General features: G+C 36.4%; 1 protein-coding gene across 1 annotated transcript in view; it reads left to right on the top strand.

The window, feature by feature from the left end:
• GTF3C3 (general transcription factor IIIC subunit 3) overlaps nt 1-27370 on the top strand; it is a 44107-nt gene that overhangs the window by 2547 nt on the left and 14190 nt on the right. The window contains exons 3-14 of the mRNA XM_036746678.1: nt 3583-3770; nt 4997-5120; nt 6660-6851; nt 8503-8668; nt 12028-12175; nt 12797-12869; nt 14728-14799; nt 18921-19024; nt 19566-19737; nt 22437-22639; nt 23904-24005; nt 26933-27068. Coding sequence (XP_036602573.1) covers nt 3583-3770; nt 4997-5120; nt 6660-6851; nt 8503-8668; nt 12028-12175; nt 12797-12869; nt 14728-14799; nt 18921-19024; nt 19566-19737; nt 22437-22639; nt 23904-24005; nt 26933-27068 — 1680 coding nt within the window. The remainder of the gene's footprint in view (nt 1-3582; nt 3771-4996; nt 5121-6659; nt 6852-8502; nt 8669-12027; nt 12176-12796; nt 12870-14727; nt 14800-18920; nt 19025-19565; nt 19738-22436; nt 22640-23903; nt 24006-26932; nt 27069-27370) is intronic.

The following is a 27370-nucleotide window of genomic DNA, read 5'->3' as shown; positions in this document are numbered from 1 at the left end:
GGGATGTTTCTTACATTTGGAGCTTTTATTCCTCAGGATCATAGAAGCCATATTTTTCTAGTGCACATAAGAAAAGACATCTGTATTCTTAGAGTAGGAGACAGCTAGGTGGCTCAATGGATAGAGCATAAGGCCTAGAGTCAGGAACACCTGACTTCAAACTTGGCCTCAGATACTTACTAGCTGTGTGACCCTGGGCTTAACCTCTGTTTGCCTTAATCCACTGGAGAAAGAAATGGCAAACCACTCCAGTATCTTTGCCATTAAAACCTTGGAGCACGGGGGTCGTGAAGTGTTGGACGTGACTGAATGACTCAACGGCAACATTCTTAGGATGGCTTCTGGGCCATGCTTAACTAAAGCCTTTTATCCAAAAATTGTATGTAATTAGCTCTGCTTCATAGCTAAATTGTTACTCCCAGAGTGTAACCTACTTCTAATACTAAATTGTACCAGATTGTTTCTCTTCCTACCCTCCCCCCCTTCCCGAATGCTCTCTCATCCTCTCATCTACATTTAGATCAGTGGCTTTAACCTGGAGAAGTTTATCAGGCAGCTTTTTCAGTTTAATTTCTTGTTATTTTAATTTATGACATTTTATTGAAAACTTTGATGAGTGTTGATTATCATAATCTTGTTAACTAACAGAAGACACCAAGTATAACATATGAATTTAAAGAAAATTTCAGTCCTATGCTATTAGAATCTTGCTACTCTTTTGTGTAGGTGCATGATATCTTATGAAGAAGTTTTTAAAATGTATTATAAACCAACTCATAACTCAGCTGGGTTAGATGCTTCTATTGGGATATATTTTGATGTTTGACTTGGTCATTAACCTGTATCTTCATTTGAAATGGAAAAATTACTATAATAATTTAGAAACTCATACAATATACTTTAAAATAATTAACATTATCATTTAAGCATAATACATTCTTATATAAGACAGGCAGGATGTTGGAGTGCATAGAGAAATGGCCTGAGATTTAAGACCTTGGTTCAAGTCCCATCTCTGACATGTACTGTCTGTGTGTTCTTGGGCAAGTTATTCATTCATTCATTCATTCATTTGTGAGGCAGTTGGGGTTAAGTGACATGCCTGGGGACACACAGCTAGTGTCAAGTGTCTGAGACAGAATTTGAACTTAGTTCCTCCTGACTCCAAGACTGGTTCTCTATCGTCTGCGCTTGGGCAGGTTATTTAACTTCTCCAAACTGATGAAATCATAGGTTTGTTTCTCCTTATATACACCACTACCTTCCCCCCAATTATAATAGCCATATTCATTTTACTTTGCTTGAAAACTTTTAAAAACATGATCGTAATGATTCAAATAACAATTTTTAAAAGACTTGTGACTTTATCAGGGAATTACAAGTAAGCAGATCCTACCACCACATTTTGTCTAGTCTCTACAGCTGAGTTGCCAGGGACACTGGGAGGTTAAATGACTTGTCTGGGCTCACATAGCTCTCTATGCGCAAAGCCTCTCTTTCTGTCAGTTAAAAATGTAATCATTTAAATACTTAGGTTTGTGATTCTTAGACTTTGGAGTGATTTTGAGTGTTCAAAAAATTAAAATCATGCCATTTTAATGAAAACATACTTTTTGTTTTTATTTGTGTATTCATTTTATTTAATCAACATTATTATATTTGATTTTATCCAGCATCTTTATGATACTGTGTTCTTTTTATCTTTTTCAGTATTTTTTATTACTGAAACTTAAGTACACAAGAAAAGAAAAAGAAACATTATAAACTTAAATATTGAAATTTAAATACAAAATAAGAAAAGAGAAAAAAAGCATGTCACGTGCACAGCAGAATGTAAGAGAGGATTCAAAATATATAGCAATAAATTTCCAAATCAGCGTGTTATGTTGAGAGCTGTCCATCTTTGCTTCCTTGTTAGTTTTCTTCTGTTCTCTGCTGTGTAGCTTTTACTTGGTTCTTTTTCCCCTCCCTCCCCTTCTGCACCCCAACTCCCCAGAAGTCTACAGTTAAATGCAGTTATATTTATGTATAGACATAGATACATAGATATACATGTACATATATACATACATACATATATAGATATATACTTTCCCTAACAAATTCTACTTCTGACCTTTCTTTGTGTATATCTCTTATTTCCTATCCGTTCTAACTCCTGTACTTTACTTCTGCCTGCTACTTTGCCCTCCTATTACTTAATCTACCCCTCTGTGCCCAAGGATCCCTCTCTTATCCATTCTCATTACTCTGACTATACCCTGCCTTTAACCTGTTCCATCATCCTCCGCTCTAGAGATCCTTACCTTTCCCTTGTCCTCTCCCTCCCCCCTTCCTATTCCCTTAGTGTTTTATTTCTTTCTGAATTTAGAAAGCGTTTATACTCTTCTAGATATAAATGTATTGTTCCCTCTTGAACCTATTCCTGATGAAAGTAGATTTCCAGAACTAACAGCCGTCTTCCCCCATCTAATCTCTCTGTCAGTTCTTCTCTTCCTCTATAATTACTCTTTTTAGCTGTTCCTAAATGATTTTACTTTTTCAAGTTGTATCATACTCAGATCTACCCCAGTCTTCCTTATGAACTACCAAATTACTAATAGCAATCTTAGACATACATTTTATATTTTACATACCTTAAAAGTAAACAATCTGTCCTTATTGAGTCCCTTTTAATTAGTCTTTTATATTTCTCTTTACTCTTGTATGTCAGATCTTCTATTAAGTTCAGGTGTTGTTTTTTATTTTTTAACAAAGTTCTGAGAGTCTGACAGTTCATTTAATGTCCATTTTTTTTCATTCAGGACTATGCTTAGCTTTGCTGGGTATGATATTTTTGGCTAGTGCCCCAATAATGTGTTCTACATAGTTAAATTTTCTAAATAACTGACGCTTACTGCTTTAAGTATAAAAACTTATTTTTAACCATTTAAGTCTTTAAAAAACATACACCTTTAATCTGATTTCTTAAACAGTTGTTATCAAGAAGAATGTAACCATTTCTTGACAATTCAGGTCATTTTTCAAAACAACAGTTATTGTTCTGTGATATGTGTGTATGTATGTGTTTGTGTGTGTGTGTATGTATATGTGTGTGCATATATATATGTATACGTATGTGTGTGTGTATACATATATATATGTAAGGATGTCTTGTGAGGGGTTATTGAAGTGTTTGTTGCTATTTTTCCCCTAACCTAAATTATCCCACTGCTGTGCTTTTATACTTTAATGTTTGTTTTCTGTAGTTTTTCTCTTGGTTGTCACTGAGCTCTGTTTCCAGCCAGCTGCCTTAATTCACACGCGGTTGTCTGGCTGTGTGCTTGAGTGTGATACTGCCTTTCTTATTGAGCAAAGTATGGCTTTAAAGCTATTGTTTTTGCTGATAACAGGCCTCTCCTCACCTCCCTGAACTTAATTACAGGTTTGTGTTTGTATTCTGAATAATTATGATTGCTAGAAGTCTAACCTCTAGATGAGTAGGGTACTACTATAATAGGTTGTAAAGACATCACTTAGAAGAGACCACCTTTTTTTGAAAATCAAAGTGGTTGTGTTTGGTTTTGGTTTCTTTTTACCCAGGAGAAACATCAGATGGAGTCAGCAAATCGGTCCACAGGGTCTTTGCTTCCATGCTTGGAGAAAATGAAGATGAGGAAGAAGAGGAGGAAGAGGAAGAAGAAGATGAAGAAACACCTGAACAACCCACAGCAGGAGATGTATTTGTGTTGGAGATGGTCCTTAATCGAGAGACCAAGAAAATGATGAAAGCAAGTAGATTTTTATTTTGAAGAAAAAGTTGTGATTCGGTAATTAGTACATATTTTGTCAGTGCATGAAAATGCACCAGAGACTTGTCATAATAGGGGCCATATTCAATAAAAATTTCGATTAAAAAACAATTCACCAAGCATTCATATGCCTGCCATGACAAGGCACTGTATTGAGGAAGATGACAAAGAAAAGTGTGACATCAGCTTTGCTGTGAAAGACCTTGGAGTCTAGTAAGGAAGGTTTTAAAGGCCTGAACTAGGGTGGTGGTAATGGAAATGGAAATGAGGGAACATTTGGGAAAGATAATGGAAAGGCAGAATCTACAAGACTTGGATGTTTAGGGGAGTATCCGGGTTGGAGTGGGTATAGAGTAGTCAAAGGTTTGAGTCTGAGATTTTCAGCATCTTGACTGAGCAAGTGACACCATTAACAATAATAGCCTAATGAGGTGGGGGCAGGTTTGGGGGGGAAAAGATTAAGAATTTCTGGTGCAGGAAGGAAAAGAGGTAGTCTTGTGTCCTATTGTACCAGACCTAATTGTTAGTTCTCTATCCTGGTTTAGGGCTGATGGCTATTTCATATTATTTGGCAGAGGATGGATGGAAAGCAAAATACTTGGAGTTAATATAATTCTGAAAGAAAATTTGGGATTATAAGAAAATTTATCCTGAAAAAGAAAATTGATAGTTCTGAGCTATATTAGATTGTGTCATTGAGGGTCTGTGGTATATTTAAACTTTCATGCCATACAAACAATAAATTTTGTATTACTCAAGCCTACCTGTAAAAGCATCGTAATTAGTAGCTTCTGACTACTTCAAGGTTTGCTTTAAAAAAGCACACGTGTACACAAACACACACACACACACACACACACACACACACACACACCCAATCCACAGAATTATTTTGTAAAGTTATTTTGTGTTCACAAAACTTGTTTCAGTTAAAATTTCAAACTTTTAAAGCCCTAGTCTTTGGAAACTGTTAAAGAGATAATTTTTGTCCTTTTCTGTAATGAAATTTTCAACTGTTTTTCTAGTAAACATTCATTAGTGAGTCAGTTCAAATTGCAACCATTTAGTCTGAATTGTGGAGCTTGAAAGGTTGCCTTCTTAAATGTAAGATTTTGATTTTATTGTTTCTTAGTTTTACTAAAGTGTTTGGAATTAATATGTGGAACCTAAAACTATTCAAACATAAATGCATTTTTCCTCTGTAGGAGAAAAGGCCTCGAAGTAAACTTCCTAGAGCTTTGAGAGGGCTCATGGGGGAAGCCAACATCCGATTTGCTCGAGGTGAACGTGAAGAGGCCATATTGATGTGCATGGAAATTATAAGACAAGGTACTTTATGTGGGGCTCTATGTATTGACTGTGGGAACTTACAATTTTGTTCCTGCAAGTCCTTTAGATGATGAAGTAGACTCATGCTGCCTCGCTAATTGGAAATGTCAATTGTTTGAAAATTTTAGCCATTTATGGTGGCATTTATCTTACTGCTTTTACTTAACTACAACCTAGCAATATATTCTGTTCCCATTATCATTAAATTTGCTACTATTTCTTTCGTTGGTGTTTTGAAGTCCTTGTATTCCATTTTCCATTATTCTAACTTTGGACTTTAGACTTAGTGTATAATGGTAGCCTTTCCTAAATATATCAAGGATATTATGTTGAAACAGAATTGAAGAAGTTTTGTTTTTCTATTTCCAGATCAGAATAGTGTCAAGTGATGAATTTAACCTGGGCTTCTTTGTGGCAAAAGACAGTTCTAAATTTGTCATCATTTTTTTCCATTAAGCCTCAAATCTTGTTAATAAGAGCATCTGATTTTTCTTCTTTCACCTAAAATTACTGTTTTGCTTTCTCAGTGTTTCTCCAGACTACTACTCACTATAGAAAGTAGTTAATCTTTTTTAAAAAAATGATGCCTTAAGTTGTGCTATCAAGAGCTTCTTAACATTTCTTTAAATTTTGAGAGCCTTCTTTTAGACTTTATATGTTGTAAATGGCACTGCTTTTTCTTATTCTTTTAACAACTGATAATAAGTTTCTTTTTCATCAAGATAATTTCTCATAGTTCATGTTACTTGCCATCCTTTTTTGCTTTTTTCTTTTAAATAAATTTGGGGCATTAATTTCTATATGTATTTGTGCTTCATTTTTGGAATCATTGCATCAAAAATTGACACTCTTGGGCATCCTTGTGTAAGCGTCTAGTTTCTTCCTGGTTAGGAGATGCAGCTCCAGTGGTGTCCTGGACGTAAAACTAACAACTGAAACACATTGGCCTGTGTCCTTTATGGCAGAATGGGGAGACAGTTGTAAAAGTTCCAACTAGCATCTGATTTAGAAAGGCATACTTTTTGCTCTTTTTTTTTCTGAATAGTACCGGACCTGGAGTCAGGATGACTAGTTTTAAATTTTGTCCCTGTTTAATAGCTATGTCATTTTGGGTAAATCACTTAAGAGTCTCTGAGCATGTTTCCTCACCTGTAAAATGGGATAATAACACCTGCATAACCTATCTTCTGGGGTGATCATGATGTTTTTGTGAGATAATCTGTATAAAAGGCTTTACAGACTTTAAAAGCACTACATACATGTCAGATATTATCATATTATTAATAAAATAAAGAAAATCATAGTTATTAGTTTAGATATACCTAAAGGAATCCTGAGTTCCATTTTTAGTTCAGTTTGTGAGATTCTCTTAGAGTGACTGAAATAAAGTAAACTTGAAAAATATTGGCATGTTTGAATTTTAGAATACTTTGTGGACCCTGAGAATATAGCTACCTCAGCCACTTTTTCTCCTTTTTTAGCCATTTTTTCCTCCTTTTCGGCCTTTTGTAAACATTGAAAAAAATTTATCTCTTTTAGCTCCTCTTGCTTATGAACCATTTTCTACACTTGCCATGATATATGAGGACCAAGGTGATATGGAAAAATCATTGCAGTTTGAGCTAATTTCTGCGCATTTAAACCCTAGTGACACAGAAGAATGGGTTAGACTGGCAGAAATGTCACTAGAACAAGACAACATTAAGCAAGCTATTTTTTGCTATACAAAAGGTAATGTATTTTAACATATTTTTGTATCCATTGCAATAGATAGATAATATTTTGGATGACAAAATCTTGAATTATTTTAATTGCTAGTCTGTGTTATAAAGTTTTTTAAAATGAATTTAATTCATAATTAACTTTATACTGAGATTGGAAATTTGTAATTTGAATTCTCCTATTTTTACCTTTGTCATTAGTTAGTGAAACTAGTGGTGCCAGGACTAAATCCTTTATCCTGGAGGGTATGTTGGCTCAGACCCATCTCCACATGCCTAATTTTATCTCAAGGTCAGCTCATAGGACGAGATATGTATCTTTAGGATGTGATTCGCTTTGAATTGATTATAATCCAGAATTTCTTTCTGACTAGATGGGTCACTGAGGCAACTTTAGAGTCAGAGTTTGTTCTGGGGTGGAAACTGAAGAATTGATTTTTAACTGATTCAATTTATATTCTGAGAAGATACTGATAAAATAAATTTAAGTCTCTGAGAGTTGGAAGGTATCTCAGAAATTATCTAATGTGGAGTAGGCCTAAATAGGGATCTGCTTTACAATGTCCCCAGCAAGTGATCTTCTAGCCCAGGGGTGGGGAAACCTGTGGCCTCAAGTGTGGCCTTTGACTGAATCTAAACTTCACAGAATAAATCCCTTTAATAAAAAAATTTGTTCTGTAAAACTTGAACTCAGTCAAAAGGCTGCACTAAAGAACCTAGAAGGCCACATGTGGCCTTGAGGCCACAAGTTCTCCACCTCTGATCTAGCCTCTGATTGAAGACTTGCAGCGTAGACAAACCAATAACTGTCCAAGATACTTCAGGTTTAATAGTTAGGAAGTTTTCCCTTAGATTTGTTACAGAATTTTAAATTTGGATCACCCAGTTGGGGCACACTAGGACCAGGATATGTTGAGAGGAAGAATTTTACAATGTGGCCATTTTATTTATTAGTATAACGTTGATTTCATTTTGAGATTTGCTAAAAGAAAAAGAACCAAGTGTTTATGAGACTGGAGTTAGCGTATTACTTCCAGTGCTGGCCCAAACCCTGGCCATAATGGAGGGTCCAGAGCATCTATTATGCTTAGTTATGAGTTTGGAGCCACCCTGGAACGACCTGGCCCTGAGGTATGGTGCCTTGGCTTAGAAGTGAAATGGAAGACCCCCGAAGGTGCAGTGGGAAAAGTGGTGGATTTAGAGTTGGAAGGCCTGCATTCAAATCTTGGCCTTGCCTCATACCACTTCTTTTACTTTGGGTTAGTCACTTCTGTGAGTTTTGGTTTCCTCATTTTTAAAATGAAGAGTTTTGAATTAAATGACTTAAGAGGTTCCTTTTGGCTCTAATCTACAGTACCATGAATTGCCTTAGTTTAAACATGTAAATAGGGAGGTTAGCACTTTGTACTGTATTTTTGCTGTGTATTAAGCAGAATATAAATTGTTGGGGTAGCTAGGTGGCACAGTGAGTAGAACATCAGCCCTGGAGTCCAGAGGACCTGAGTTCAAATCTGGCCTCAGACACTTGACACGCTTACTAGCTGTGTGACCTTGGGCAAGTCACTTGACCCCAATTGCCCTGCCTTCCCCCCCTCCAAAAATAAATAAATAAATGAAAGTTTTTTAAAAAGAATATAAATTTTTTGTGGTTGCATTTTTAGCTCTTAAGTATGATCCTACAAATGTTCGTTATCTTTGGGAAAGATCAAGCCTTTATGAACAGATGGGAGAACATAAAATGGCAATGGATGGTTATAGACGCATTTTAAATCTCTTATCCCCATTTGATGGAGAGCGCTTCATGCAGTTGGCCAGAGATATGGCAAAGTAAGTTTATATGGAAACTTGTTATAACATCTTGCTTTTTTAATACTTGAAATAGTAAATTCAATACTTAACATGTCAAAAAAGCAAGGCATGTATGTTTGAAATAGAATGCATTTTTCTCTTCAGGTTCAGGTAGTTATGCTTCAGTGGATCCATGAATGAAACAGAAGTTGCCAACTTACAAGTGAGTTATGACATAAAAGATCTTCCTAAGTTGGCTATTTGAAACTCAGGAGATAAAAAAGCAAGCATTTATTACATGCCTACTTCATATCTGGTGCTGTTCCCAGCACTTGGAATAATTAGACAAAAGTGACATTGCCTCTGCCTTCAAGGAGCTTTTATTGTATGGGGAATGTTCTACTAGAAACAGTTATAGTAAGCTAGCACACAAAAGCCTAGTCGGTCTCTGTAATTAAAATGTGATAGTGTACATTTGCAACTATATTGTTTTCTATTATTTTTCTTTATAATTGTACATTGATTTAAATTGGAGTATGTTTATATTTACTAAAGTTTTACTTAGTACATGGCACAGGATTTAAATAAGAACATGTACACAAGTAACAATAATACAAGCTAGAACATGAGTAACTATATCAGGTTGAACAAAGTGGTACAGAGTTGAGGAAAAAGATTACCTGTAGTTTGAGGGATCAGAGAATACTTCATGATAAAGGTGGCTCCTGAGTTAGCTGACCCTTGAAAGAAGAGAAGGATTTGAGCAGTTGGAGGTATGAACATTTCCAGGAATGAGGGGAAGAAAAAGTGTGTCCAGATACACGGAAGTAGAAAAGGCTAGGAGAAAATAAGGAAAGATGATTATTCCAGTTTTACTAGCATACAGAATGAGTAAGAGTAAGGGGGAGGCAGCGAAATAAAGCTAGAAATGTAGATTGGAGCCAAATTAAAGGCCATAAATGTCAGGATCAGGAGATTATATTTTATTCGGTAATATTTTATTCAGTATTCAATGTGGTCAACAGAAATAGCAAAGATTGGAAGAGGGGGAGGTTTTTGTAGGGGAAGATGATGAATTCAGTTTTAGATATGTTGAATTTGAGGTATAGTGTGGACAGCCAAATGGAGATATTTTGAGAGGGATAGGAAAAGTAGGACTGGAGCTTGAAGGAGAGAGACTGGGGCTAGTGATGGAAATGTCAAAGTCATTTACATAGATGTGATAAAAGAGGTTTTGGAAATAAATGAGCTCACCAAAGAAGAGAAAAGTTGAGGCCCCCCAAAAAGGGTACTTATTCTTGGGAGTCAGGAAAATGCAACAGAACAAATGAAGTAATAGGAGATAGAGCCAACATGATGCCCAGGAAGCCCTGGCTGGAGCCACAGTACGAGAAAGGGCCAGAACAGTGTCTGGGACAGCCCCAGCACCAAGAACCCACAAGAAACCTAAAACCAATGCTTTTGTCAGAGCCACTGCAAAAGACAGAACTAGCAGAGCAAGACAGCCTAGCACTGGGGTGTATTACCATTATTATCCAGCATAGTGCTAGCTATAACAAAAAGAGGGAATAAGAATAGGCAAAGAAGGAACAAAATTATCACCTTTTGCAGATAATGTGATGGTGTGCTTAGAAAAACCTAGAGTCAACTAAAAAGTAATTATCTTCAGCAGTGTTGTAGCATGTAAGAGACATCCTCAAAAATGTCTGCATTTTTCTGTTATCAGTAAAACCCAGGAGGAAAAGATGGAGAAATTCCATTTTAAATAACCACAGAATGTATAAAATACTTGGTCTACCTACCAAGATAAATACTGGAATGATATGAATACCATGACATTTCACAGTTAAAGTGTGGGGCTTGGGCAGAATTTATTATGCTTTAAGCTAATTCAGAAAAGCAAGAATAGTTATCTTGAACTCAGACTAGTCAACAGTAAAAAGAGACATAGATAAAAAGAGATAAACAGGGAGATTATGTTAAACATTATGTTTAAAGGCATCATAGATATTAGATCACAAATTCCTTTAATGAGATAAATATGGTTCTGATACCTAAACCAGAGAGAGATATAGCTGAGAAAGAAAACTTTAGAGTTATATCTCTAATGAACACCGATGGGAAAATGTTGAAAAAAAAAAACTAGAAAATCAATTAGCTGACAAGCATTTGTTAAAGCTTACTATGTCCTGTTCCAGGCACTAAGGATACAAATAAAATGAGTAAAACAATCCCTCCTCACAAGGAGTTTACATTCTAATTAAGGGCACACACACACACACACACACACACACACACACACACACACTCTCTCTCTCTCTCTCTCTCTCTCTCTCTCTCTCTCTCTCTCTCTCTCTTTCCCTCTCCCTCCCTCCCTCCCTCTCCCCCTCCTCTCCCCCCCACACCTCAGGATCACACCTCAGATTATGCTATAAAACAGTAATTATCAAAACTATTTATTACTGTTAAAAAAAATTAAAAAGTTGATCAGCGGAACAGATTAGAGACATAAAACCCAGAAGCATTTGAAAACTTGAGGATATGAACTTGGGTATTAACAAGGATATAAACAAGAGTAATGATTCTTCAGCAAAAGATCAGAAAAATAGAAAGCATTCTGGGAGAAATTAGGCTTGGAGCAACATCTTGTACCATATACCATAATAAACACCAAATAGGTACTTGACTTAGCTATAAAATCCACTTAGAGGCGAGCATAAAGAAAGCCTTTCATAGCTGCGGATAGTTTTCCCAAATATAAAATGAGGGTGTTATATTAGCTGGTCCCTAAGACCGCTTCTAGCTTTAAAGCTGTGGTCCTATTATCTTAAATGTTTGTTGATCGATTAGTTACCATACTACCTGTTGTTCTGTAAATAAACTATAAATAAACTATTGGCTTTTACACTGGTGGTATAATTCTGAGTCCTAGCTTGTGAACTGTTTTGGTTATCCAAAGGAGTCTGTTTTTTTGCTTGCCATATTCTATGTTTGTTGGAGGAGTGGGGGTCTCGTTGGCACATTTGCCTTCTGTTCTATAAGGCATATATAAAAGCAGTTATGTCATCCAATCAATGTTTTAGAGTGAGAATCAGCAAACTATTGCCAGCTTAAACAATAGTTTGTCAACCCCTGGTTTGTAGAATTGCCCTGATAATTGCTTTAAAAGTCTAATTCATACTGGAACTATATGCAAGTCTCTCTTTTTCTACAAGATTTTATTTAATCTTTGGATAAGTATTTCAGTACACATCTTAAATTTTTAAATACAAGGATTTCCCTTCTGAAAGTTGGGGTAGTGAAAAATATTGCAAACTCTGTGAATGTCAAACATAGATAAAGCTTGACAACCTAAACTAACTAATTTTCAGTCAGTTTTTGTATGCTTTTCTTCCAAGGAGTTATTATGAAGCCAGTGATGTCACTTCAGCTATTAACATAATCGAGGAAGCTTTTTCAAAACACCAGAATCTTGTTTCCATGGAAGATGTTAATATAGCAGCAGAACTATACATTTCCAACAAGCAGCATGACAAAGCGTTAGAGGTAAGAGAATTTACATATGCCAGGTTTAGATTTTGAACAGGTTTCTGCTCTGTATTAAAAGAAATAATAGATGTTTCTCGATTAAAACTAAAAATAGAATTTGACAAATTGACCCTTCATTGGGTTGTATGTATAATAACTATGGCTCATATTTATAAAGTGTTTTATGCTTTACAAAAGCGATTTCTGCAGTGACTCTGTGATGTAGGGAAACAGCCCCATACAGTGTATGTTGTTGTAAAGGTTACTTTCTGATTTTGTAATAAAGCTTTTTAAAGAGAGGACACATTTAGACTGCTTTTAAAAACCTAAGTTACAGTGTTTTTCTGGTATTTAGTATAGTTGCCAGGGTTCTGTATTATTCAGCTTAGGACAATTGCATTCAAACTAATAGCTATAGTGTGTTTAATTCTTAGGCCTGAATTTTCTTCGTATTGAATTATATACATCTTTAGTCAGCGTTTGGTCCAAGTACAAATTTCAGTGTATCATAATGGCTTTTTATGGGATGTGATTAATATCAGTTGAACTATTCTGCAGATTGCAAAGATATTTTTCTAAAGTAACCCTTATGCATTCATTCTTCTTTTGTGAAATAAGTTACAGTTCTGCTCTTTTTAGGTTATTACTGATTATTCTGGAATTGTACTATGGAAAAAAGTTATTGAAAAGCCCATGTTGGAAGAGAATAGAGGTAATATCACACATACGATAGGATTGTTACGTCTTTGCAATGATTTATGAATTTTAAAGTTAATGTCTTAATAACCAGCTCTTCCTAGAGTTTTTTTCATCATAGATATTTTATTTAAAGCTTCCTCTCTAGTCTTCTGCCCCTTGATTGATTGCATCACAGACACCTTGTTTACTTGTTTGTAAATTTTTATTATCAGTCAGATTGATATGTGCCATTCAATGTGGTCTGAACCTCATTGATGCAGAGTTTTTTGCCTTGTGCCCATTGAAGTGAGTAGAGTGTAGTGAATAAGCAGTACTCAAAGAGTCCAGAGTTAAAGCAGTTTGCTTTTTTGAAAAGTACTTAAGGGGCAGCTAAGTGGCACAGTGAGTAGAGCACCGGCCCTGGAGTCAGGAGGACCTGAGTTCAAATCCGGCCTCAGACACTTGACACATGTACTAGCTGTGTGACCTTGGGCAAGTCACTTAATCCCAATTGCCGTAACAAAAAACAAAATGAAAGTACTTAAAAACTTTTTTAAAAAGCAATAACCAAAGCTCACAGAAGTAAAAATTAAGTTAAATAGATGATAATATGGTTTGAGTTGAATAAAGATTAAATTGCTTTAGTGAACAGGAACTTTCTGACTCATGTTGTTTAGAACCAGTTAGAAGGTTCATTCTGGTTTCTAGGTTTCTCCAGCAGCCTTTTTTTCTAGGCCAAACTCTGTTCATTGTGCTATGGTGGTATTAGCAGCGTCATTCAATTCAAAAGGATGTATTAAGCACATAGTGCTAGGAACAGAGAGACATAACAAATATAAATAAGATGATTTGTGCTAAGTATAGTAGATTTTGAAGTGTAATAATGATTGAGGAGTTTGAACAGTAGTAACTTGAGTTATTTTCATAGCTTTTAGGTGTAGGACCCAGTCTGCCATGGTGGCACCGGGGCTTGTGTCCTACATGTAATTAAAGAATGGTTTAGAACAGTGGTGTCAAACTCACAAACTCACATCCCTGATGCTGCATATTGACTTGGAAAATCTCAAATTAACATTTTCTCTGTTGTGTTATGTTTTTACTTATTTTGTCAAACATTTTCCAGTCAACAATTTAATCTGATTTGGGCTGTACTCTGGGGAGTTTTGAGTTTAGGCTACAGTGCTAGGGAGTTTGACAACTCTAATTTAGAGAGTAGGTCTGTGAGATATTTTTTGAGGGATGTTGAAGGGATTTCCTGCATTAAAATAATTTTCCATTCTCTTAACATGCTACCCCTTTTTTTTTTGCTTTCATATCTTCGCTTCACTTTTTCCCTTTGCTTAGAATGCCTTCCCTTGTATTTCTTTATGACAAGATTCTCTCAGTCCTTCAAGGACTAGTTGATATTCCACTTTCATAAAGCTTTTTGTGGTCTAACCAATCAAATATAATTTTTTCTTCCCTTGAACTTCCTGTAGCACTTTATACCTCTTATGGCACTTACCCTATTCTGCCTTGTATTATAATCATTGGTGTGCATACTTTGTCCTCTGTTTATCCCAGTTAGGTCGGTAATGTCCTTAGCTGTCACCCAGAGCATGAATCAGCATATGTTAGTTGTTGAGTGGACGAATGATTGAAAATGTTTGTCAGAAAGCAGTAAGCCTGATGATAATGTTTCCATGAATTGGTCTTAGGAGATAATATTTTCGTTGTGGATTTTAAAAAATAAAGTATCAATTGGAAATGCTTTTTTATACACATAGGATTAGATTATAAACCAAAATTCAAAACTACCAAAGAAAATTATTGTTCATAAATGAAAAATACAACTGATAGATGGGATTCAGTAGTTATAATTAACCTTTTTTTTGTTATTCCAAATGGGAAAGATTTGATGGATGTTCAGGAGAAGGAAGAGTCAGTGACAAATGAAGCTTTTTCAGAGGATGCTGTTCTTATACGTAAGTAACCATTTTAAACCAGGGGCTGCATTTTAAAAACAATTGAAGATCAACAGATGATCTTGGGAAGAGACATCAGTGTGACGTCGGTCAGTCAGCACCTGTCTGTTATGTGGTAGGCATTGTTCTAGGTATTTGGAATACCAGTACACACACAACAAAAGAAACAGTTTCTTAGAGAACTTGAGACAACACTTGCATTTATAAGTATATAAAGAATAAATATAAAATAAATGTATAGCAGAGAAAAAAGTCATCAGCAGTTGGGGGATCAGGAAAGACTTTAGGTAGAACATTGATGACTGAGCTGCATTTTGAAGGAAGAGAGATTCTGTGAAAGTGGGGCAAGTGGGAGTGTTTTCTAGGCATGGGGTTGGCCACTACAGGAGCATGGAGACGGGAAATGAGTATTGTGTGATAAATGTAATGAACGCCAATTTGATTGGATTGTGGAGCAAGGGAAGGAGAAAATAAGGGAAGGGAACTAGTGTTTATTGAGTACTGCTGTAATGCAGTAGGCCCTATACTAAGTGCTTTACAAATTCTATTTTATTTGATCCTCACAACAACCTAGGTAAGTAGGTACTATTATACTATCCAGTTTGCTGTTGAGGAAACTGAGTCAAACAGAGAGTAAGTGGCTTGCCTAAGGTCACATAGAAAGTAAGTGAGGCCAGATTTGAATTCAGATCTTCCTGACTCTAGACCCAGCACTCTTATCTACTATACCATTTAGCTGCCCAGAGTAACATATAACAAGTTTGGAAAAATAGCTTAGGGCTTTAAAAGCCAAACAGGAGTTTTTATTTTACCAGAGGCAGTAGGGAGCTACTGAAGTTTATTGATTAGAGGAGTGACATGATTGGATCTGTGCTTGAGGAAAAACTTTGGCAGTTCTGTGGAGGATAGATTGGGGTGGGGAGAGATTTGGTGCAAGGAACCCAGTTAGGAAGCCACTGCAATAGTCTAGGTGAGGAGTGAAGAGGAGCTGACCTAAGATGGTGTCTGTATGAGTAGAGGAAGGGGCCAGCTGCAAAAAAAATGTGGCAGTAGAAACAAGATTTGGCAACAGATTCAACATATGAGTAAAGTGAGAAGTCAAAGATAACACCAGTGTTATAAACATGAAAGATTGGAAGAATGGCATTATCTCTGATAAAAATAGGAAAGTTTAGGAGAGGGATAGGTTTGTGAGGACAGGCAATGGATTTGCTTTTGGACATTTGAAATTGAAATGTCTCCAGGACTTCCAGTTTGAAATGCTTAATAAGCAACTTGTGATGTGGGACTGAGGTACAGGGGAGAAATAAGTTGGATAATATAGATCTGGGTAGTCTGCATGGAGATTATAATTAAACCTATGGGAGCTGATGAGATCACCAAGTGAGAGAATGTAGAGACGTGGAGAACATTCATAGTTAGGGTATATGTTACGGTTGCTGAGCCAGCAAAGAAGACTGAGAAGGAGCAGTCAAACACATAGGGGAACCAGGAGAGATCAGTGTCAGGAAAACAGAGAGGAAACAGTATCTGTGAGCAAAGGATAATCAGCACTTAAAAAATGCAGCAGATAGGTTGAGAATTGAGAAAAGACCAGCAGATTTGGCAATTAGAATATAACTTGGAGAGAGATAAGTATCAACTGAGTGAAGTTTTTTTGGTGGTTTTCTAACCAGTGTTTATTTGGATTGGTAGGGATTATAAAGGGTGATGATAATATGAAAAAGACATGAAGGTTTCAGTAGATTGTAGGCTCCGTATGAGTCACCAGGGTGATGTGGAAGTCAAGTAAGCTAATGGCAAACTTACTCATCATTAAGAATATCCAAGAATAAGGAGATAATAAACATATAGTATTGTGCTGTACCATGTGTCAGACCACATCTATACTTAGTGTTTCTTAGAGTTAGTTCTCAACTACCACATTTTAGGATAGACATTGAACAGCCTGAAAGAACAGCCATAATTGGGAAAGGGCCTCATATTCATCCAGTCCGATCTAAAAGCCTGTCAACTGTGTGCTGGACACTGTACTAGGTTCTAGGAATGCAAAGAAAAAAATGAAAAATAACTACTATTTACCTAGGGGAATACAATGGGTAAAAAGATAAACATATACATAATAATTTGAGGAGGGGGAGAAATGGATTAACAACCAGGAGGTTAAGGAAAGGCTTCCCATTGGTATGTCCCATGATCTGAGTCTTGAAATAGTTAAGGATTCTCAGTGGTAGAGGTGGAATGCTGAGTTCAGTACCAAAGTGATTAATTTATATTTGATCCTATGGACAATAGGGTGCTGCTGGAAGTTCTTAAGTAGGGAAGTGATGTGGTCATACTTGTCCTTCAGCAAGATATTGACAGCTTGTGTGGGTGATGGGTTAGAAACTAGAAGCCAAGAATCTGGATTTTTTGTAGTAGTCCAGGTGAAAAGTAAAAGAGTCTGAATTACGTTGGATATAGCTTAGGTACAGAGAAGGGGATAGATATCAGAGATGTTGTGGAGATGGAACTAACACGACTTGGCATTGGATATGGGAGGAGAGAGAGAAGGAATCGGCAGAAGTGGGGTTTTGAATTTTGGTGACTGTATGGATATCATCACAGTAGTATTAATCTGTCTACAATGACATGAAAATAGATTTTTGGTATAGGACCAGGCGCTCATAATGATAAAACTTCTCAAGTTCCTTCCAGTTGTATGATCTTATAACTTTACATGTAATATCTGAATGATAATAAACAGTGACACTACTTTTCCTCTTAATGACAAGATTAAAGATCTGTGATGATAAAGATAAATAAAGGCAATAAAGATGGCTGACAATTAGTTACAGTCTCATAGTTTTGAAATCTTGATTAGCTTGGTCTTAAGCTTTGCCTCAGTGCAGTTTTAGGCCAAGTTCACTGTTGCAACATCATCCTGTGACTAGCTTTCTGAAACAAATTTACTGCGTTATTTACTTTTTAATCTTTTGATTTCATTATTTCCAAGTTGCATTTTGGGGTTTTTCCTGTCTCTAGTGTTTCTCTGAACTGAGAAAATTATACTTTTTAATAAAATTGAGATTTATTTACTATAAAATGTAAAGGTATTTTTCTTATGGAAGTAAAGTCTCTTTATATTAAATGCTGGATCAACCTCTGTGAGTTAGAAAACCAAATTAAGTTTTGTTTTTTTTAATTTAGAGGTGGAGTATTTTTGAAGGTTTTCAGGATGTTAGCTTGTGGATCCTAAAGAGTAATTAATTGTTACTTGAGATGATGACAAAGAAGGTATAAACTTTTAGCATTTGTAAGAAGTATGGCTGTGGTTAGCTAGCCATCACAGGGATAAATTCAGGATTTTGGCATCATTAATGTTGTGTTTTAATCTAGTGTTCTTCAATGTGGGGGCTGTGGCTCGACTCCAAGGAGTATTTGATCATCCAGTCAGAGGGAGAAAAGATGAATCATATTCTACCCTTCACACAGTGGCCAGTTGTGGAACTTATTTCAAATACAACCTCACCTACTCTTATCCTCTTAACACTCTCCCAGGTCCTTTGCCTGTGCGGGGGCATAAGCTTCACCTCACTTCTAAATTTGGCATTTTACTGCTACTTGGCATCCACTGCAACTGCTACGTAGATACCAGTGGAAGAATGACCCTATCTATCTCCATGACCCTTTTTCCTCTTCTCCCTTGTGGCTGTGACAGGGGGCCCTCAGAGAGCAGCTTCTGTGCTCCAGAGCAGGGACTGCTCCTCATTTTTATTTAGGATGAAACAGAGTGAGTTTCAGAATATGAGAAGTCATGGAGAGGTTGTGATCTTTACTGTAGATATGATTACATTATCTTTTCTCTCTTTTCTTCTTCCCAATTTTCCTTTTACTGTCTAGGATACCACCACCATCCTTCCAGGCATCTAGGTTCAGAATCTTGGTGTAATTTTCAGTTCTTCACTGGCTTTCACAATAGTATATATAATTTGTAAATATACACATATGGGGGGTTGTGCTCAGAAAACTTACTAATAGGTGTGTATGATGAAAGAAGTTTAAAAACATTGCTTTACTTTGTATAAAGGCTATATATAGAGACAAGAAATTATTTTGTATAAATTCTTTTTTTTCTACAGCTGAAGAAAAGGTTACTTGCACTATACCTGAAGGAGTGCCAATAGATATCACTGTTAAATTGATGGTGTGCTTGGTTCACCTTAACATCCTTGATCCGCTTGATGTAAGTAAGAAGAGTTGCCCTAAAGTAGCTTATTTTTGGCAGAGTTACCATCAGTTTACCCACGTGTCAGAAATTGTAACTTGGATCTAGGTTTATCACTTTTCTTTAGAGCCAGGGAGTTTATTATGACTATTTATTATGATTTCCACCCAAATCCTTATAATTACTTCTTGAAATTGAATTTTTTTTCTTTTAAAAATGAGAACAGATTTGATTAGAATTAGAAATTAGACACTTTAAAAGACACTTGGGTTTTCTTTGAGTACATTTTGAAACAAAATTTTTTATTCCCGATTGAATGCTATTTATGTATTCTTTATCTTCCATATAAGGTACAGGTCACTAGTTTATTTCTCTAGACAGAGCTGGAGACCCATTCTATAACCTTCCTCCAATTAAATTTGGAAACTCATATTGATTATTGCTACTCAAGTCTTTCTTGATAACATTGGTTTTTGAGTTAAATGGAAATATACATTTACATAAATTTGTACTTATCCTCTGAATGTGAAATTGAAACCCTTGTTTTGTGTGATGGCAGTCGCTCCTGACCACGCTAGTAGAACAAAATCCTGAAGATATGGGAGACTTGTACCTTGATGTTGCTGAAGCTTTTCTTGATGTTGGAGAATATAATTCTGCACTTCCTCTCCTCACTGCATTAGTCTGCTCAGAAAGATATAACCTAGCAGTAGTCTGGCTCCGGCATGCAGGTAAAAATCTTGAGATAGTTTTACACTTTGGAGGGCAGCGACCTTTGAAGAGTCTAATAAATATTTCAAATGCTGATATTAAAAAAAAAACAATTCTGGGTACATTCAGCAAGTCATTAATGTAAGTGGCTTTAATATGAAGAACAAAATTATTTCTTCAGTTTTCAGCAGCCACAGGTTGGATCTTAGGAGTACACTAGAAAAATAATTTACTAAATGGCATTCTGGCTTAAAAGGGTTGATGTATTCACCTGTGTCCTATCTTCCATTGGATCATTGATTAAGGCTCTAAGGGGCATTCCCTCATCTGGTCCAATCTGGTCTATTTTACAGATGATGATATTGAGGCCTAGAGAGGTTAAGCAGGTGTCCAAGGGCACATAGGTAGTAAATACAGAGCCAGGATTTAAACCCAGAGCCTTTGGGTCCAAATCCAGAGTTCTTTCCACTGTACCTCTTGTGGGAACATGGAGTTATTTATAAGATCTAGATCATTATCTACAAGTAGTTGGGGAAATATATATCTATATATTTGAGCCTTTACAGATTTATTTAGAGAAGGAAATGGCAAACTAGTGTCTTAGCCAAGAAAACCCCAGAGGGAGTCATGAAAAGTCAGACATGACTGAAAAAAATTTACAGATTTATTACTCTAAAAATAAATTTTTATATGAAATTTAAGAAATTACTAATAGCTTACATTTGTTTCATGTTTTATACTTTAAGAAGTATTTTTGCATACATTATTTCATTTTTTCCTCACAAACCCACAAGTCAGATAAAGTCAGTATTGCTTCCATTTTATAGGTGAAGAAACTGAACTCTGGTTGTAACTTGCCCAAGGTCATACAGCCAATAAGTGATGAAACTTGGCATCATTGATATAGAGTTGGAAAGGACCTTAGAGGCCGTGTAATCCGTAGCTTGAATGTCTACTTCATATATTTTGTTTTGTTAGATTTGACCCATCATTGCCAGTTGAGATTTTTTTTTTGATAATTACCCTTATACATTATGTTTATTGTTCCTCTCAGCTTCATGTCCTCTCTGATTTGATTAGTGTGTATTGAACAGCATAGGTCCATGTACCTTCACTAGAGATCTCATTATAAGTTGACATCAAACCATCCATGACTATCTTTTGAGTCTCTATGACCATTCAGCCAGTTCTGAATCAACCTAGTCATATCGCCATCTTTCTTTTATCTTTCTGTCTTGTCCACAAGTATAATATGAAAATCTTTGTCATATACTTTGCTGTAGTCCAGGGTTAGAGTTGTATAGGATGGCCAAACATTGGATGGGATGCTATCAATCAGTCAACAAGAATTTCTTAAATGCCTGCTATGTTCTAGGCATTATGCTAGTTACTGGGCATACAAAGACAGAAATTCTACCCTCAAGGTACTTATGTTCTATTGGGGGAAACTATATACATGTATAAGTGTATATTGTTCTAGTTTTGGTAGGAAGGATAGAAGCTACTGGGAGGATCACTTAAAGCTTTATGTAGACAATGAGGCTTAAAATTAGTATTGAAAGAACTTGGGGATTTGAAAAAGTGGAAGTGAGAGGGAAATTCATACAGGCACAGGGGATAGCCAGCACAAAGGCAGAAAAATAGTTAGAGTGTCATGTATGAAGAATAGCTAGAAGACCATTTTAGAGGGGCAGTAAGGTTTTCAAAAGGCTAGAAAAGTAGGTTCTAGCCAGGTTGTGAAGGGCTTTTATGCCAGATAGAGGAGTTAGTGGCAATGGGGGTCCTTTGGAGTTACTGAGTAGGGAAATGACAGTGATCAGATCTGCATTTAATACCCGTGGCATTCCTCCAACTTACAGGTTTAGTAACTGTGATAAAAAATAGAGATTAGTATGACATGATATGATTAAGTCAAGCTGGGTTTTTGTGACACTGCTTCCTTTCCTAGTTGTTCACTAATCATCCATTTTATAATATGTTGTAAAATTTTTCCTGAAATGGGAAGCTAAGATCACTGGCCTGTAGTTTACAGATTTCATTTTCTCTCTCTCTCTCTCTTTTTTTTTTTACCCCCCAACGTTGGAACATATGCTTACCTCCTTGCATTTGGTACTTGTCCTGTCCTCTGTAAGTCTTTCAAAGGTCATTCATAGTAATTAGTACTTTCATGTCCACACACACACACACGGATAGATAATAGTGCATTTTTGCCTAATGACTTGAACTCATTTAGGGCAGTACAATCTTATCATTTCTTCATTCATCTTGAATTTAACCTTTTTTTTTTTTTGGTCGTTTGTGGCCTCAAGATCATAATCCTTGGTAGAGAAAATTGATGCAAAATAATAGTTAAGTAATTTGTTATCATCCCACCCAGCTTGAGCCATAGTTATATCCATTCTTTGAATATTCATTTCAAATCATTTAAATATTTTGATCACATATGTACTAATATTGGTTTTATTTATTTATTTATGACTATATCATGATTAACTAAATTAAACTTTTCACAATGCTAAAATTCCTTTTCTAATCTTTGTACTTAATTTTGATTTTTTTTTTAACAGAAAACTTCTTTTCTTTGATGAATGTAACTTTTTGGGTTGGGAGTAGGTTGGGGAATCTATTCTAGTAATAGTTCTGAGAACTGTTAAAATTTTATGTTTCAGTATGTGAAACTATAGTCTTTCTGTTTTATCTTTGTTTTTCATTTCTATAGAATGCCTAAAGGCCTTAGGTTATATGGAACGTGCTGCAGAAAGCTATGGCAAAGTGGTTGACCTGGCTCCATTACATTTGGATGCAAGAATTTCCCTCTCCACTCTTCAGCAGCAGCTGGGTCGTCCTGAAAAAGCTCTGGAGGCCCTGGAACCAATGTATGATCCAGATACCCTGGCACAAGATGCAAATGCTGCACAGCAGGTCAGATGTGAATCATACTTTGTAGATTATTTTCTTTTTCTATAATATTTAGTGTTCATCCTTTTCTACCCCTCCTAACCCCTAATATCCCATACAGTTTAAGCTAAATAGTAATGTGATTTGTAGCTAAGATAAAATATAAGCGAAACATATATAATTTATATTAAGGCATACTATAGATGAACCTATGATTCTATTGCTATCGATACTCTATGCACTAGTTTCTTCACACTCTAATAGACTAATGCATGATTTGTGGCAAAAAAAGAAGTTATCACTTATCTGGTTATGAGCCTCTCTGAACTTCACTTTTTTCTCTGAAAATTACCAATCGTAGCATTTTTCTAGCTGATAGGAACAACTTTTTCTTCTGGATTAGTATGAAAAGAAATATCGGTAATTTTAAAAAGAATGGCAAGATCTGAATTAACCTCGGTGGTAAGATGTGTGCTTTCTGATTACTGCTGAAAGCTGGGACAGGAGGTAGAGACATGAAAAAAGTAGAAAAGACAAAATAAATGTTAAATCATAGGAGTAATTTTCCAGTATAAAGGGATGAACTTCTCCTTGGGGTCTTTTCCCATGGCCATGAAATACTCTGACCTTTCAGATTTTATGAATTATTCCCTTAAGTATGTCACTTACTTGAATCATCATTAATTTGAAAACCCAGTGTTGGTAATAGAATTGTAGGGAGTTGATCCATTTATGATATAGCTGCATAGTTGATTGCTAAGACTCTAATCAAAGCCTTTCCAAATGAATGTTGGACCTAACAGGTTTTACATTCCAACAGCATTACCTTTTGACAACCCAGTTTACCTCCATGCCATAATAAGGCATTAGAGTAGGACATATGAGAATATAGTTTATATCCACATATAAATAAAGCAATAAAATTTAAATTCGAAAGTTTGATTTGAATACATTAAGTGTAGTGTATTATTGGAAAGTGAAATTAAAACTTAGATTTCACCATTTATCTGTCTTTAATTATATCTCAATGAAAACAGTTCCCAGAACATTTCTTGTGATTTATTAGTTATTCTAATGGGGAGATAACACAGAAACAACAACCATTTACATGCAAGACACATACAGTGTTTGTGGAAAGTGATCTCAGAGGGAAGGCATTGGTAGTGGGGAGATCCTATATAAGGTGGAACGTGAGTCAGATCTTACAGGCCGTGAATAATGAAACAATTTTAAATTAAAGTTTTAAAACTGATTTCCTTTATATACAAATATTTTCATATTTACTTAGGAACTGAAGTTATTACTCCACCGTTCCACGCTGCTGTATTCACAAGGCAAAATGTATGGATACGTGGATACTTTGCTTACCATGTTAGCAATGCTTCTAAAAGTAAGTAATTAAAACCAACGGATGGCAAGTACAGGGAAGCAGATTTTGACTCAGTAGAATGAATGAATAAAAAGTAGTTAAGCACTAACTCTGCCAAGCTGGGTATACAAGTTGTCAACAGATAACCCTTACACTTAAGGAGCTTATGCTTTGATGTGGAAAGACAGTGCACGTGGGGGATTGGTGACCAAGGAGGGGAGGTTTCATGTAAGAAGTCACAGAGATGGTGAGTGAACTAAGTCTGTTAATGAGCATTTATTAAGTGTCTACTACGTGGAAGGTACTGTGCAAAGTACTGGGGATACAAAAAAAGGTAAAGGTAGTCCTGGTTCTGAAAGAGTTTTCAGCCTAATGGGGGAGACAAGTTAAAGACAACTATGTACAGACAAACTATATACAGGATAAATTGAAGATAACAGGAAAGACACTAGAATTAGAAGGGATCAGGAAAGGCTTCTCATAAAAGGTGAGATTTTAGCTGGGACTGGAAGGAAGCCAGGAGGCAGAGATGAGAAGGGAGAGAATTCCAGGCAGGATGAACAGCTTGGGAAAATGCACAGTTAAATGGAGTGTCTGGTGCAAAGGACAAGGAGGCCATTGTCACTGGATCGATACCTGGGGGATGAGTAAGGTATAAGAAGATTGGAAAGGTAGATAGGGCCAGGTTGTGAAGGGCTTTGAATGTCAAAGAGAGGATTTTATATTTGATTCTAGAGGTGATAGGGAGCCATTGGAGTTAATTGAATAAAGGGGTGTGTTTTGACAGCTGAGTGGAGAATGGACTGGAGTGGGGAGAAAATTGAGGCAGGAAGAGCTAGAATAAAGGTATTGCAATAGCCCAAGTGTGAGGCTATAAGGAACTGTTCTGGGGGATAGTAGTGTTGGAGGGATTGGCCAGAGATGTTGTGAAAGTAGAGTTTACAGCTCTTGGCAACAGATTGGATATGGTGTGGTGAGAGAGAGTTGAGGATGACTCCCAGTTTGAGAATTTGCATAACTGCGGGGAGGGACAGGATGTCTTTGACATGAATAGGGAAGCTTGGAAGGGGGCAGGCTTTGAGGGAAAAGATAATGAGTTCAGTTTTGAACATGTTGAGTTTAATATGTCTACAGTACATCCAATTTGAGATATGTAATAGGCAGTGGACATATGAGTTTGGAGGTTAGGACCAGGTGTGAGAATCATTGGTGTAGACATGATAATTCCATAGGAGCTAATGAGGTCACCAAGTGAATTGGTATAGAAGGAGAAGAGAAGAAGGCCCAGGGTAAAGCTCTGGCAGACACTTAACAGTTAACAGGTATGACCCGTATGAAGATCCAGAGAAAGAATAGTCAAGACAGGAGGAAGACCAGGATAGAACAGGGTCATGGATACCTAGAGAGAGCAGAGAGTATCAAAGAAAAGATGGTGATTTGAAAGTGTTAGAGGCTTCAGGTAAGTCAGGAAGGATGAGTAATGAGAAAAAGGCCAGTAGATTTGGCAATTAAAAGATAATTGGTCATTTTGGAGAGAGTGGTTTTGGTTGAATGATGATGTTGAAAACATGGAAGTAGGAGGCACCTATTATAGATGGCTTTCTTAGAGTCTAGCTACAAAAGCAAGAGAGGTATGGGACGATAGCTTGTGGGGATGAGTGGACCAAGTGAGAGTTTTTGCGGATAGGAGAGATGTGAGCCTGTCTGTAGGCAGTAAGTAAGGAGATTTTGAAGGTAAGTGGGAGAGTGGGAATGATAGAGGCAGCAATCTGCTAGAGAAGAAGTGTCCTTTCCAGAAACAGGAGTGTTAATTTAATTCCTGTTTTTTCTTTTTCAGAACTAGAGGTAGAGAAGAGGTGGGGTATGGCAGTACAGGAACATGGCTAGAATACAATGTACTGGTTCTGGGGCTGTTTAGATAGGGTGGACTGTTAGCAGTAAGGAGGGCATGGCCCCATTGCAGGAAGAGACCCAGTTCAGGTAGAAGGCAGAGCTGTGACAGTGGTACTGGAAGAACTTCTTAGTAATTAGAGCTATTTAAGGTGCCTTGTAAGGTAGAATTTGTTCACTAGAGGAATCACAGGATTTAGAATTAACAGGCTTATTTAGATTGTGTAGACCAACCTCTTCATTTTGTAGATGAGGAAACTGAGGCACAGAAAAGGCCACATGGGTGCTAGGATCCAGAATTCAAACCCTGGTCTTTGGATTCTAAATCTATCCTTCTTTCCACTATACTACACTGCCCTTCATGTTCAAGCAGATGGATAGGATAAGCATTTGTTAGGGATGCCATCAAGCTGGATTAGCCAGGGTTGGACTAGATGGGCTCTAAGTTCATTTCTGTGGTTAAAGGCTATTTTGCTTAATTTGTACCTTAGAGTCGTGAGAGGTCCTGGATTTAAATGAACTGTGGTTTTTGCTTATTTTGCAGCTTTGGCTTGCACACAAACACAGAGCTAAAAGTGATTGGAAGAATAAAGTGAAGGGAAAAAAATGGACTTTGGCACTCAGTCCATCAAAGTTCCCACAAAAATGGACTTTGGAATTTTTGTTTTGGATAAGAAAGCATAGTAAATAGCAGACTCAATACAACTAAATTTTTGTTAATATTTAGAAAAATCAGAGTGGTGTTACAGTCAGTCCCACAGATAATTATAATGCCATAAATTATTGGCCCCACAAAACTTTATTGACCAACCCTCCCTTCTGCCTGTGAAGCCTGAACCACATAAAATAATTTAATATTCTTTTCTATCCTGGACTCAGATCACAATCTAGATTGTATTGGAATTGTTCATAGAAGTAAAAAGTTCTTTATTTGTTTCTGAGTGGTAAAACCTACAAGTTGCAGTTTTGACATTGGCTTTATTTTAAAGTATTTCTTATACATGTATAGATTAAGCTTTGATGTGATGAAAAACCTCAACAATTGTCTTTAATTTTAGGTAGCAATGAATAGAGCCCAGGTGTGTTTGATATCCAGTTCCAAGTCTGGGGAAAGACATCTATACCTGATTAAAGTGTCAAGAGACAAGATTTCAGACAGCAATGACCAAGAGACGGCAAACTGTGATGCGAAAGGTAATTAATTTTGTTTGTTTAAAAAATATTGTGTTCTTGTAACTTCTAAAATAAAATTTCACAGTTTTGGAATCTGGCATGAGACCTTTTTATTATTTTTTGGGTGAGAAGTACCAGAAAATCAGTTGGTGTCATCTTATATGTAGATTATTATGGGGTAGCCTCTCCCTTGTACACAAATACATCTATTTGCTTGTACTTTTCTATTATGCACATATATCCTCTCATGGAATGTAAGGTGCTTGAGGGCAGAGACTAGTTAGTTTCTGTCATTGTATTCCCAGAGCCTAGCACAGTCTTTG

Source organism: Trichosurus vulpecula, chromosome 2 (genome assembly GCF_011100635.1).
Source record: "Trichosurus vulpecula isolate mTriVul1 chromosome 2, mTriVul1.pri, whole genome shotgun sequence".
NCBI classification, from domain to species: domain Eukaryota; kingdom Metazoa; phylum Chordata; class Mammalia; order Diprotodontia; family Phalangeridae; genus Trichosurus; species Trichosurus vulpecula.
The sequence above is the reverse complement of the archived record's forward strand: the minus strand, read 5'-3'. Positions and strand labels throughout refer to the sequence as shown.